Source organism: Panthera leo, chromosome C1 (assembly GCF_018350215.1).
Source record: "Panthera leo isolate Ple1 chromosome C1, P.leo_Ple1_pat1.1, whole genome shotgun sequence".
NCBI classification, from domain to species: domain Eukaryota; kingdom Metazoa; phylum Chordata; class Mammalia; order Carnivora; family Felidae; genus Panthera; species Panthera leo.
Window position 1 is genome coordinate 91,813,945 of NC_056686.1, and position 14,634 is coordinate 91,828,578.

At 40.5% G+C, this 14,634-nt stretch overlaps 1 protein-coding gene across 2 annotated transcripts in view; it reads right to left on the minus strand.

Moving 5' to 3' along the window:
* Positions 1-14,634, minus strand: part of LOC122228244 (calcium-binding mitochondrial carrier protein SCaMC-1) — a 61,508-nt gene that overhangs the window by 44,547 nt on the left and 2,327 nt on the right. The window contains exon 1 of one of the 2 annotated variants that reach the window (XM_042953192.1): positions 3,871-4,372. The exons of the other annotated variant lie outside the window; for it this stretch is intronic. Within the exon in view, the coding sequence (XP_042809126.1) occupies positions 3,871-4,188 (318 nt within the window). The 5' untranslated portion in view covers positions 4,189-4,372. Of the gene's footprint in view, positions 1-3,870; positions 4,373-14,634 lie in introns of those variants that run through there. 2 annotated transcript variants of the gene reach the window in all.

Sequence of the window (14,634 nt, forward strand, 5' to 3'; positions counted from 1 at the left end):
TCTCTCCCACTCTTTCTCAAAAATAAATAAATATTAGAAAAAAAAAAGGAAATGGAAAAAGGCTAGAAATCAATGATGAGTCAATGAGGCTTACCTCAATCTCAAAAAATCAGAAAAAAAGTTTGAAACAAGGCTGAAAGAAAAAAATAAAGAGTAAAATGAAGAAAATGTGTAATTGAGACGATCAGTAATATAAATGATGCCTCTTTGGGAATACCAATAAAACTGATAAACCCCTGAAAGTGGCAAATAACGAATGATAGTGACAGTGAAAATCACTAGATACTACAGCTATTAAAGATATTATAAACAATTTTATATCAAAAAATATGAAATTAAGATAAAATAGCCAAATGCCTAGAAAAAAAGAACTTATCAAAAATTGATACAACAGAAAATATGAGGAGGCCTATAAGTATTAAAGAAATTTTAATCTGTAATTTTATTTATTTTTTTTAATTTTTTTTAACGTTTATTTATTTTTTTGAGACAGAGAGAGACAGAGCATGAACAGGGGAGGGCAGAGAGAGAGGGAGACACAGAATCTGAAGCAGGCTCCAGGCTCTGAGCTGTCAGCACAGAGCCCGACGCGGGGCTCGAACCCACGGACCGTGAGATCATGACCTGAGCCAAAGTCGGACGCTTAACCAACTGAGCCACCCAGGCGCCCCTTAATCTGTAATTTTAAAACATTCCCAGGAAAGAAAACTATAAGCAGTGTCATTAGTGAAATAGATGCAAAATCCTATATATTAGCAAATCAAATATGACAATATATAAAATTATAATACTACACATAAAATGGATATTATTTACATATAGCTTTGTATTTACTTATATGTAGTTTTATATATTATATATCATTATATGTGTATATATATGATTATATATATATATATATAGTTGTGCATGATACATATAGTTACATACAACAAGGTGAATGGATTCCAGTAATACCAGGTCAGGTTAATACTATTAAAAAAAATCTTGTAATTTACCACATTACCAGAATAAAAATCATATGATCATCTTAATAAATGCAGGAAACCATCTGACGGATTCAACATCATTCATGATCAAAAACTCTGAGCAAACTAGAAACAGTGTGGTGTTTCCCCAATCTGATAAAAGGTATCTACCAAGAATTCTAGCCTATTTTGTTTAACCTAGTGTGAACAGGATTCTCTCATCTGTAAACTAAATAGCCTGAATTCAAAAACCACCAATTATTGCTTACAGCTTTAAAAACAATTACATTTATATTATCACTGAAAAATAATTATTGCTATTTACTTTTTTATAAATTAGATTGAGGATCATTTTCAAAAAGGAAATACATTTATATTATCACTGAAAAATAATTACTGCTATTTGCTTTTATAAGTTAGATTGAGGATCATTTTCACCTGGAAATTATGTCCTGATTACTCAAATACATATACTGAGATGAGCATAACTCAAGAGAAAATGTCACAGCATTCTGAGGCCCCATGTACATACTCAAGTTTCTTCTAAGAAGTTTGTATTTTGGTCAATGGAAATATCAGGGAACAATTATCATTTCGTAAATTACAAGTTAAAAGACATCCGGACACTATTTTTGAACAGCTTTTTTTTACCCATATTACTTTAACCCTTCTTGTGGTAAATAAGGACTCCAACTTACAAAAATATGAAAGACCAGGGTTTCCCTTTTGAATTTTCTTTTGTATTCCTCTGTAGAAATAAATGAAGACCTATCAAATGAGAAAAGCAAAGGCTATTTGTTCTGAGCTTACTTATAGCAAGGGAATCAGCCATGGTCAGTTGTGGCTGAGACTCAAAGGCAGGCACAGAATGGGCAAGCTTTATAGTGGGGAAAAGGGAGGCTTCGGGTGTGCCCTGATTGGCAGCTCTTGGCCTGGGGAAGCTATAGGCAAGCTAACTAGAAGTGGGGGGCATCCTGTGTGATTGGTTAGGAGTACCTATTCAGCTTTCTGGTCCTAAGTTGGAAATGGAGATAAAAATTACAGAAGCTGTCAGTTATCAACCAATCTGTGGCCATTTGGGGCCATTACAGAAGTTATTATTTTGCTTTCTGGATTGTCTAGAGACCACAATCTGGCCTCCTGTTAAGTCTTAGTTATAGCAGGTTGGTTGCCTGGATCATTTATTATAGAAAATGGGTTGGTTTCCCGAGTGGATTGCTACAAGTTGTGGTCCAAAGTTCAATTTTAAATATGGGCAAACCATTGTCCATACTTGCGTATTCAGTCTCTCCCCCTTCACAGTAAAAAGCCAAATAAAACATTATTCAAAAAACCTATTAGTTATCAGAATAAAAAGTTGTATCTTTTCTTGCTTATCATTACATAAGTACCATTTCTATTTTTTAATTGGTTGAATTATTAATCTATATAAATGAGTTTTCTACTAGGGAAGCTGGAGACATGTGGGAGAAAACTCACATCAGAACCCCCTAAAGATGTCACTGTCACCTGAGGAAAAGCCACATCAGTGTTCCCCGGAAGTATAAGGTTCTGTGTAGTTGCTGAAAGTCCTCCAGAATTAATTCTTCCTTGGTTTTAATATGTGAGCCCTCAGCAATCATCACTGGGTATACAAAGCCTTTATATGGCTCACACCATCTCTTACCAAAAACAAAAGATTTGCAAAAAAAAGTTTTTTGACAAGAAAAAAAATGTTTCAAGAACTGAACTGGTTTATGGCTTAAACCAGAATTTCTTATAAAAGCATAGTTTGTATCAAGTAAACAAACACAAGTCACACTTGAAAATCTAAGTGCAAGAGTGGCTTTAAATAAGCCTAAAAAGGATATTTAGCTTTAAAAAGAAGAATACCTCAGTTTTTGTTTTAGGAATTTAAAAAATTGAGTGAACTTTCCAGAGATAACATGTTGGGTTGGCCTAGTCCACAGACAATACCCAATCCAGGCTTCTGGTGCTACCAATGAAGAAACTAAGGCACAGGGCTTGACATAGAGAACATGCCCAAAGTACAACTGATCTATCACTGGTTGGATGATTCAAATAAAGATTCCCAAAGATCACACAGCTAGTAAGAAGAATTTTACTAAATCTTAACATTGACAGAACTCAGCCAAGAGATTTTTGAGAACAAAATACCAATGATCTGAAATGAATTCAATGGTCCTCATGGTCTTGAATCTGCCATTCTACTGGTGTAGATACCCAAAGAGCAAATATAATTGGAAAGTAATTCTATTCAATACTAATTTCCAAACAGAAAATAATTTGGAAATACAGTGATTGAAACAGGTATAAGGCATCACATACTGAGAAGCAACCTATAATCTAGGCAGCTGGGAAAAAAGAGGGATTCCATGAGGTAATGATGCCTGAGCTCAGTCTTCAAAAGTCTGCTAATTAGGCATGCTATGAGGAAAGGTCAGCAGTGGTGAAACCCCAAGACTACAAGCCACTCAGACTGAATGCCCTCCTTCCAGAAACAAAAACCAAAAGATAATATTAGACGATTTCCAACTACCACTCCCCTCCCAAACATACATATGGTGATTATCCCAGTTCCCCAAAGTGAGGAAGGAACATCATTGGCCAAGATGCCCATTCACCCTACTAATAACAGGTGAGTATATTGAACAAGGTGACCTCCTCAAAACAAGGTTTTAGCCAACATCTTGAGAACAATCTGAATTTTGAAGTTTTATGAGGGCCAGGGGAAATAATGAGAAAGTGCTTGAGAGAAGTTTTAGCTGTGTTGAGTTATTCTTAATATGGTAAAACGTGGGTAATCAGCAGGTCAATTGGGAACGTGTCAATTTGGCTTCCCCAAGCCTGTCCAGAGCTCCCAGCCCCACACCTCTCTTACCATAGCCCCACTGAGGCCCACCTGCCCTTTCTCCGGGAAATCAATGATCCTCATATCCTGCAGGCTTTCCTGAAGCTCAAGGATGTCCAGGGTCCCATCGTCATTATGGTCCAAGTACCGAAAGAGTTTTTCAAAAGGGGATCCATTTGGGATGTCTCTGGCGTCAGGAGTGGACCACGCTGTGCACTCCGGAAGTTTCCCAGAGGTGGAAGTGAGAGGGAGGAAGGAGATACTGCCCACCACATGCACAGCTGGCAGGGACCTATGATAGCAGTGTTCTCCCCAGCCACTCCCCCCAGGCTCCTTGTTCGAGATTAAAACAGGAAGGGGAGGGACCATCGCAATGGCTCCAGGGCAGAGGCTCGAGGTGCATCCGTGCGCGGGAGGTCTCACTGCTGGGGGCCTGGCTCCAGGCAGAGGCCATGGTGCTCCGCCTGCACTGGGCAGTCAGCAGATGAGACGCCCAGGTTTTCACCCCACTCCAGGAGGAGTCTAGAAGGGACAACTCGTGTCCTTCCCCAAACTTCTGGAAGGACCTCTGCATAGGACTGTCTCTAAAGGTAGATATTCTTTTTAGAGAAAAGGTTGGGGCGGGGGGAGGGGGGGGAATCGATGGTTAGGACATGGACTGTAGGGCCACATTGACTGGTGGTAAGGTCCAAAATTTTTTTTAGGTTGTTTCGTCACGCCTTTTTTGAAAAACCTTCTAAGGCTGAGGCACATAATATTGTTGTAAAGATAAGTAATTAGGAACCTGATGAAAATCTGCCCACTTGGGCCTTCCCTCTGTGATTTTACCCCACCCCCGCCCCCAGTTCTTTATCTTCAGCCAGCATTTGCAGTGGCTTGGGGTCAAGGCTACTCTAACTGCCAGGGTCCCAGCTTTACCCTTGCAGATGTTGGCAGCACACTCAGGATAATCTCAAAATGGACAGAAGTTGAGTCAGCTGGGATCCCAGAGGGATGTCAGGAGATCTTCATAAACAATGTGGCTTCTTAATCCCACTCTCCAGAGCCACTGAGGGCTCTGGCTCCCCTATACATATACCTATGGTCCCTCCCCTGCTCTACTGGAAATGTATAAGTGTAGTTTCACAGTAAAAACTCCCATTTTTTATGTAATTTGTTTACTAAATATGGAATACTCTTTAAAAAGTTGAATATTAAAATTCAGGCGGGACGGCAGCAACTCTCTCATTCATTGCCGGTGGGAATGCAACACAGCACAGCCACTTTGGAAGACAGTTTGGCAGTTTCTTACAAAACTAAACACACTCTTACCATACAATCCAGCAATCACGCCCTTGGTATCTACCCAAAAGAGCTGAAAACTTATGTCCACACTGGAGCCTGGGTGGCTCAGTCAGTTGACAGTCTGACTCCTGATTTCCACCCAGGTCATGATCTCTTGGTTCATGAGATGGAGCCCCACATCAGGCTCTGGGCTGAAAATGCTGAGCCTGCTTGGGATCCTATCTCTCTCAAAATAAATAAACTTAAAAAAATTACATTCACACAAAATCCTGCACACAGATGTTTATAGCAGCTTTATTCATAATTGCCAAAACTTGGAAACAACCAAGATGGCCTTCAGTAAGTGAATGGATAAGTAAACTGTGGTACATCCAGACAATGGAATATTATTCAGCACTAAAAAGAAATGAGCTATCAAGCTCTGAAAAGACAGAGGAAACTTAAATGCATATTACATATTACTAAGTGAAAGAAGCTAATTTGAAAAGAGTACATACTATGATCCTAGCTATATGACATTCTGGAAAAGGCAAAACTATGAACACATTAAAAAGATTGGTGGTTGCCAGGGGGTTGGGGGAAAGGGTAGAAGAATGAATAGGCAGAGCACAGGGGATTTTTTTAGGGCAGTGAAAACGATCTGTGTGATACTATAAAGATAGACACATGTCATTATACATTTGTCCAAACTCACAGAACACCACCAAAAGTGAATCCTAAGGTAAACCATGGACTTTGGGTGATAATGATGTGTCAATGTAGGTTTATCAATTGTAACAAATGTACAACTCTGGTGCCAGATGTTGATAATGGGGGAAGCTATGCATGTGTAGAGGGAGGGGGTATATGGGAAATCTCTGTAACTTCATTTTGCTGTGAACCTAAAACTGCTCCAAAAAATTAATTAATTAATTCTTTTTTTTTAATTCACAAAGAAAATTTAATTCAGCCATTATCTGTTAGCTCTTGCTCCATTTATTCACCCTGTCAAGTACTGACAACATAAAGAGGCACATGTCCATGAAACACCCACAGGTTTGCCTCTAGGGGGAAGTTATGCTATGGTTAGTTCTAAGTACCACAGTAGGCTTTGCAATAAACACCCACCCCCCCGACCCCAGCCAGAGCTGTTGAGCAGTGGTAAACATCTAATGCTGTTTCATTAGATGTGCTGTGGCCCTATCAAGAATGAATTCTCCCACAAAAGGAGAACTGCACAGTCCACAGGTTCCCTGTGCACTGCAGAGAAGGCACGTACTCAGTCATAGAAGACAGACATCCAGACAGGACACAAGAGTCCAGTGGTCCGAGGAGAAAAGACAAAAGTAATGGCCAGAGTAATAAGGAAAACTGACATCATCTTACAGAACTGATAGGAGGAAGCAAAACATAGAGCTGATAGTTTCATCTAATAAAAGGGCAACTATTTTTGTTGAATAGCTAGCTCTTCCCACTTTTAAAAATTACCCTGTTCCTTATTTGCTTATAATTACCCCCCACCCATCCATCCAACACAGACCTCCTATATGGAAAGCTGTGAGGACACGGTTGTGGGACCCTGTCTGTCTTGTTCACCACTATATCCCCAGTTCATTGAACAGTGTCTGGCACTACTCAAAAGCATTAATTGAATGATATTAATATTTGTGCTACCTACTATGTAGCTCTTACCATTCTTAGTTTACATTTCAGGTTTCCAGGCATTAAATAGCTCACCCAAGGTCACAAGTGGTCTAACTAATTCCACAGCTCATAATAATAACCACCACACCCATTCCACCAGTGAATGAAATAGGTATGATTGTCTACAGTTCAGAGTGGGGCATCAAACTTTCTCAACAAATCCTTTTGCTGTGTTCATAGGTCCTGTCCGGTAAAGAAATAATTCTGGGGTGCCTGGGTGGCTCAGTCGGTTAAGCACCCGACTTTGGCTCAGGTCATAATCTCACCGTTCATGAGTTCAAGCCCCGTGTTGAGCTCTGTGCTGACAGCTCAGAGCCTGGAGCCTGCTTCAGATTCTGTCTCCCTCTCTCTTCACCCTTCCCCCACTCATTCATTCATTCTCTCTCTCTCTCTCTCTCTCTCTGTCTCAAAAATAAGTAAATGGGGGCGCCTGTGTGGCCTAGTCGGTTGAGCATCTGACTTCGGCTCAGGTCATGATCTCACAGCTCTGTGAGTTCGAGCCCCACATCGGGCTCTGTGCTGACGGCTCACAGACTGGAGCCTGCTTTGGATTCTGTGCCTCCCTCTCTCTCTGCCCCTAACCCACTCGCATTCTGTCTCTGTCTCTCTCAAAAATAAATAAACATTAAAAAAAAATAAGTAAACATTTTTTAAATAAAAAGAAAGAATTCTGAGTGCACTAGGGTAAAATTATACAGGTGAGCTGAAGCCTTGAACAAATGGGTAATAATTTACCAGGCAGAAAAGAGGGAGTGAGAGCAATGCCAAGCAGAGAAAAGAAAATAAAGAGACAAGTGTCCATGGTTGTGGCCCAATCAGGGAAACAGAATGTTGGGGTTTGGGAAGAAGACTAACAGGTAGACTGCTACCAAGATGGAATGGGTATTTTATGCCTTAAGAAAGACTTCTTCCATTTTTTTCATTCTTTCCAAAATAAAGATGTCATCCCTTGAGGGATAAGATTTTAGAATATAAGGAGAAAAAACAAAAGATACAGATGTTATATATTTTAGAACATTTGACATAAATGTATTTGGAATTCATTGTTTTTCTTATACCATAATCTCCCTGCTATGATGTCCTAAAATGTACCTCTATGATTTCTTTATCATATTCTCTTTAGTAATAAAGTTTCCGACAACTGAAATGCTAATGAAATAAATCCCTCTTGTTAACAGAGGAATTATGTCATGGAGTAAAACCCTGAAAAGAAATTGCATGCAAAGCAATACACATTTGCTAAGCTACTGTTTTTGTATGTGACCCTATTCCAACTGTAGTTGTAAATATAAAATTTATGGACAGAGAATCAAAACAATCATAGCATGTCCAAGTTGAAAGACCCCTTAAATCAGGCTGTCCAGTCCAACCACTTGTCAGACACTGCCTAATCATTTAGCATACACTCAAAACCCATTAGGACAGAGGGTCCTCAAGTCCATCATCTAGTACCTGTGACATCACATTTTAAAGGCTTTTCTACATGAACTTTCATATCCAGCCACATGTGATCTTGACAAGAGCTCAGTTGGTTAAGTGTCCAACTCTTGATCTCAGCTCGCATCTTGATCTTAGGGTTGTGAGTTCAAGCCTCATGTTGCGTGTGAAATCTACTTAAAAAAAAAAAAAGATCTCTGTCCAAGAAAGATATTTGCATTTTAAGAATAATGAAAGTAAAGCAAAGGGTTAAGTGACTTGACCAGGACTACACAGTCACACCACATAGGGACCTTGTTGGCCATGCTGCTTCCCTTCCTGCTCTCGGCAGTCTCTGCTATGAGAGTCCTAGACCCCTTATGATGATAAATCTCTCCTAAGAAAGTTACAGTAAGACTTGATGCACATGAAAATATGGCAAACAACTTAGTTTTAAAACTGCCTGTAATTTACCTGGTTAACTAAACACATTTGTTAAATCAGCCAGCTCTGAACCTGGATACAGGAATACCTTCATACTCTATGAAACCTGACCCCCATTCTCCTCCACATACTACTAAAAGAGGAGTCACTAAAATGATGCCGAGATTGGAGAAGGAGGAAAAATATCTGTAAAATCCTTTGGGCAAGATCCCCTTTTTTCATTTTATTGCCTGAATTCAAAATTTGGGGCATTTGTTGTTTTTTTGTTTTGTTTTGTTTTTGGCCCTACACTGTTCCAAATTCTTCCTAATTCTTCTTCTAAATTGAAACAAAATAAGCATAATTCCAGCTAAAACTGCTGACTCTTCCCCATCAGTTTATTTTCCTCAGAATTTCCATTTGGGTAAATTAAAATTCAGATTATTTCCTCTATTCTTTAATGTTCTAAAACTTGTTCCTTAGAGTACCTCAAATGGCATCCAAACATTGGGACTGTATTTTAGAATGCTCTAATGTAGCCTTTGACGAAAAACAATAAGGAGGAGGAGAGGGAGGAGGAAAAAATAGAAAATACTCTAGGGGCGCCTGGGTGGCTCGGTCAGTTAAGCATCCGACTTCAGCTCGGGTCATGATCTCACGGCTGTGGGTTCAATCCCTGCATCAAGATCTGTGCTGACAGCTCAAGCCTGCTTTGGATATTGTGTCTCCCTCTCTCTCTCTCTGCGTCCCCCCCACCCCCACTCATACTCTCTTTCAAGAAAAATAGACATTAAAAAACAATTTTTTTAAAAAAAGAAAATATTCTAAAAAGCAGAACTTGCTTTGAAATCTTTTCCCTGGGTAGTTTTGCAACACTTAGTAATGGTTAGCTGTATTCCTTAAGACTCTCTTCTACACTCTACTTTTATATTCCATATTCTTTCCATTTAAGGTCTAAAAGAACTTAAACAGAAATCTGCTGTCTTCTAATTACTGAATTCATTACAAACGCTTGGAAACATGGAGAGGAGATATTATCAGATGGAAATTTAGAGAGATTTCACTTCATGCTGAATATTTGTCTTAGCTGCAAACTATTAGGCTTCCCTTGAAGAGTCACCTCATAGTTCTCATTTCTAGGTACTCAAGTAAAGAATCTCCCCAATCCTTGACATTATGCAAACCCTTGACCTATGCCTCTGAAACTCTCCCCCATACAGACTGACCATGTGATCCTAATTCCAAGTACTAGGTTAGCTACTGTTTCCCAGGCTTGCTTTAACCCTCTCTTCCTCCACTTATTTCCCACACGGCCACCACAGTGATCTTCCTTTTAAAAACATCAGTCTGCCTGTGTCCCGCTCTTACTTAACACCTCTCAAGGCTCCCATTGCTCATATAAAAGCCAAACCATTCAACAGGCCCAAAATGTCTTTGAGGATCTGGCCTGTCTTCCTCTGATATGACACTAATTTTTCAAGAAGACCAACCAGGCACTAAGCGGAAAGTCAGCTGTACTGAGGCCTTCTGTTCTGGAAGGGGCACTGGCTCATCCTTACAGGAATAGATAACCTCCTCCAGGTAGGGGTTTCACTTTCCCCTATCTGGAGGCTTATGGAATACCTGATTGACAGGCCTGAAATCCCCACATAACATAGCGTCTGACCAGGGAATCTGCTTCATAGTAAAAGAGGTGTGGAAGTAGGCCCATGACCAAGGGATCCACTGGCGTATTACACACCACACTGTCCAGAAGCAGCCATCCTCACAGGATGCCAGAGGGGCCTACTGAAACCATAACTGAAGCACTGAGGAGACAATATTTGGCCAAAGTGAGTTGCCAGCCTTCAGGATGCAGTATATGTATGAGATGAGAGACCTCTGTATGGTTCTGTGCCCCCAACAGGAAGAAAACGTGAGTTCAGGAACCAAGAGGTAGGAGCAAGAGCAGTCACACTTACTAGCATTCCATGTGACCCACTGGGAGACTTTTTGCTTCCTGCTCCCACAACTCTGGGCTTTACAGGGTTAGTTTCTAGTCCCCAAACAGGGAATACAGCAAGGGTCCCCCTGAACCACAGCTACAGCTACCACCAGGACACATGGAACTCCCTGTGTCCAGGGACCAACAGGCAAGAAAAGAAGTCATTGCTTTAGTAGGTTTCAGTTGACCCCGATCAGCAGGAGACAGGGCTGCTTTTATGCAATGGAGACAAACAGGAATAGGTATGGAACTTAGGTGACCCATGTGGACACCACAAACGCTACCTGGTACTCCACTGCCCAATTAGAACTGTGAACGGACACAAGCAGCAACACTGGCTTGAGAAGCTCAGACCCCTCACAAATGAAGGTTTGAGGCACACCGGAAGTCACAAAGACCTGCAGGTATTATTGCTGAGTATGAGTGGAATTTAAAGGAGACAGTCAAGAGGCGCCTGAGTGGCTCAGTCGGTTAAGCGTCTGGCTCTTGACTTGGGTTCAGGTCATGATCTCACGGTTGTGGGAATGAGCCTCACATCAGGCTCCACACTGAGCATGGAGCCAACTTGAGATTCATTCTCATTCTCACTCTCTCTCTCTCTCTACCCCCGCCCTCCGGCTCACACTCTCTCTCTCTCTCTCTCTCTCTCTCTCTCTCAGAATAAATAAATAAACATTGTTTTTAAAAAATAGTCAAGAAGGGAAATGAGTACCAGCTGTGACTGGAATGGAGACTGTAGTTTGTCCCACTGACCTCCCTGAGAAACAGAGGGAGAGAACAATGAGGAAGTATTCCCCACAATGATGTAGAGAAGCAGATTTGCGTGGCACAAGGAGAGGTCTCTGGTGGCTAGGTCAGATCACCCGTGAAGGGAAACTGATGTGGGAGCAGAGCTGACTGACGGCTGGCCTTGCCACACCTTTGGACCCTGCTGCCACAGCTCTGACACCAAGTACGTGCTTGCCCTGGGCTGCTCCAACCAAACACTGGCCACAGCAGGGGACCAGCACAGGGCAGCCTGTGACACAGGACTCCACTGACAACATTTGCCCTGTGACTCCCTATTATCTTAGCTGAGACTAAGAACACTGCTTTGACCTAAAGTTGTTCCAAAATCATTCTTCTTCAACTCTTCTAACAGGGGTTAAATTTATGTCATGGTCTTAAGACCCCCTCCACTTACTCCTTTTTTCGTCCTCCTTACCCTTCACAAGCATTGCTCCCAATAAATCTTTTGCACACTCAATCCCATCTTGGGTTTCTTCCCCTCAGAAGACCAGAACTGACAGTACAAGAGAAGTTCAACACAAGAGGTGATAACATGGGATCTGGCAACTGGCTCACTCATCACCCAACTGGCAAAGAGCCCTGAGTGGAATATGGCACAAGAATAATGTTTTGCACAAGGTGGGAGCCCAATGCTGATGATTTCCCAGTGGTGATTTGGGAAATGACTGTTTGAGGACAACACCCTGGTATAATAATTCAGGCATTTGAAAAATATGCTATAAGGGTAGGCAAGACAGTGTACTGATAAAAGGATCAATTTACCAGGAGGATACCAAAATGCTAAATTTGAACACACCAGTAGTATAGTCCACTATATAGTCTATTTTTAAAATATAAAAGGGAAAATTGACAGAATTATAAAGAGAAGTTGGCAAATCCACAACCACAGAGGAAGCTTTTGACATCTTTCAGTAGAGATTGTAGTAACAATAGTCAATAATTTAAAGGCTAGGGACACCTGGGTGGCTCAGTCGGTTGAGTGTCCAACTTTGGTTCAGGTCATGATCTTGCAGTCCATGAGTTTGAGCCCCATGTCAGGCTCTGTGCTGACAGCTCAGAGCCTGGAGCCTGCTTCAGATTCTGTGTCTCTGTCTCTCTCTGCCCCACCCCTGTCTCTTTGCCTCTCTCTCAAAAATAAATAAACATTAAAAAAAATTTTAATAATAATTTAAAGGCTAATTGTTGGGATGCCTGGGTGGCTCAGTCAGTTAAGCACCCAACTCTTGATTTCAGCTCAGGTCATGAAATAAGGGTCGTAGGATCAAGCCCCATGTCAGGCTCCACACTGAGCATGGCGTGGAGCCTGCTTAAGATTCTCTCTGCCCCTCCCCAACTCATGCTTGCTCTCTCTAAAAAAAAAATAATAATAAATAAATAAATAAATAAATAAAATTTTTTTTAAAATAAAGGCTAATGGCTGATTGCTTATTAGGTACCACGCAGTTTTATAAGTACTTGACATATTTTAATTCATTTATTCTTCACAATAACCCTATGATATAGGAACTAATGTTGCTTCTGTCACAGTTGAGGAAACTGGGGCAAGAGAGGTTAAGAAAATTGTCCAGAAAGGGGTGAAGCCAAAATTGGTAAAGGGGAGTTACAGAATGAATAAGTCACAGAGATGAAAACCACAGTGTAGGGAATATAGTTAATGGTATTGTAATAGTGTTGTATGGTGACAGATGATAGCTACACTTGTGAGCACAGCAGAACATACAGAGTTGCTGAATCACTATGTTGTACACCTGAAACTAATGTAACATTGTGTGTCAACTATACTTCAATTAAAAAAAGAGAGGGAAAAAGAAAATTGTCCAAAGTTAATTAGTAAGTAGCAGAACCAAGATTCAAACCCAGACAGTTTGCTTAGATTTCTCCTATTTTCTTATGCATGTAAAAAGATGTTTATCTGCCAAAACTATGAAGACAATAAAAAGATCAGCAATGGGGGACAGGGATGAGTAGGCAGAGCACAGAATTTTTAGGGCAGTGAAAATTCTCTGTATGATATTGTAATGATGGATACATGTATTATACATTTGTCCAAAACTACAGAATATACATTCCTAGAGTGAACCCTAAGGTAAACTATGGGCTTTGGGTGATAATGATGTGTCAATGTAGGTTCACTCTTGGTTAAAAAAAAGCACCATTCTGTTGAGTGATGTTGACGATAGGGGAGGCTATGCATGTCATGTGTAAGGGCAGAGGGTATATGGGAAATCTCTGTACCTTCCTCTCAATTAAACTTAAAAATTGATCTTAAAAAATAAGTCTTCATTTAGAAAAAAAAAGATGTTTCTCTTATTTTATCCAGGATTTCTTTGTATCTTGCAATAGGAGGATTTTTGGTTATCTTGTCCTACATAGGCTGGAAATACAAGTGCTAACAACTGCTTTACCCTTAAATTTTATCTTTTTTTTCTGCAATTATCTCAAATGGGCCTCTGCCTTGTTTAGGCTGTTTCAAATCACAGGCCTAAATATTTTTGTATTACAGTGTTTAGGTGACTAAGACATGACCCTCATCTTCAAGATGGTTGGTCTTATTGGAGGGCACAGGCAGTAACTGAAAATAATACCTTTTGAAAATGATAACAGTAGTGACATGTGAGACAAATGACTTACACATAGTAGGGTGTGATCAACTCTTCTATAGAGGGTGGTCCAAAAAGGCTCATCTCAGAGGAGGTGATACTTATAAAAACAAAACAAAAACCTCTTTTTCCCCCTAATCATAATAATATACAATTATTTTTAAAAATTGAATACAAAAATTGTGAAGAAAAAAGTAAAAAGGTAATTTAACTCCAGTCATCCATAAATAACCATTATTGACCTTTTTTTTAAAGTTTATTTATTTTGAGAGTGTGCAAGCAGGGTAAGGGTAAAGAGAAAGGGAAAGAGAATCCCAAGCAGGCTCCACACTGTCAGTGTAGAGCCCAATAAGGGGCTTGAATTCATGAGCCATGAGATCATGACTCAAGCTGAATCCAAGTCAGAGTTTAACTGACTGAGTCACCCAAGTGCCACTACCATTATTAACATTTTATTGAAGAAGTCAAGGGGCACCTGGGTGGTTCAGTCAGTTAAGTGCTGGACTTCGTCTCAGGTCATGATCTCAGTCTATGAGTTCAAGCCCCACATTGGGCTCTGTGCTGACAGCTCAAAGCCTGGAGTCCGCTTCAGATTCTGTGTCTACCCCCTCCCTCACTCACGCTCTGTCTCTCTCT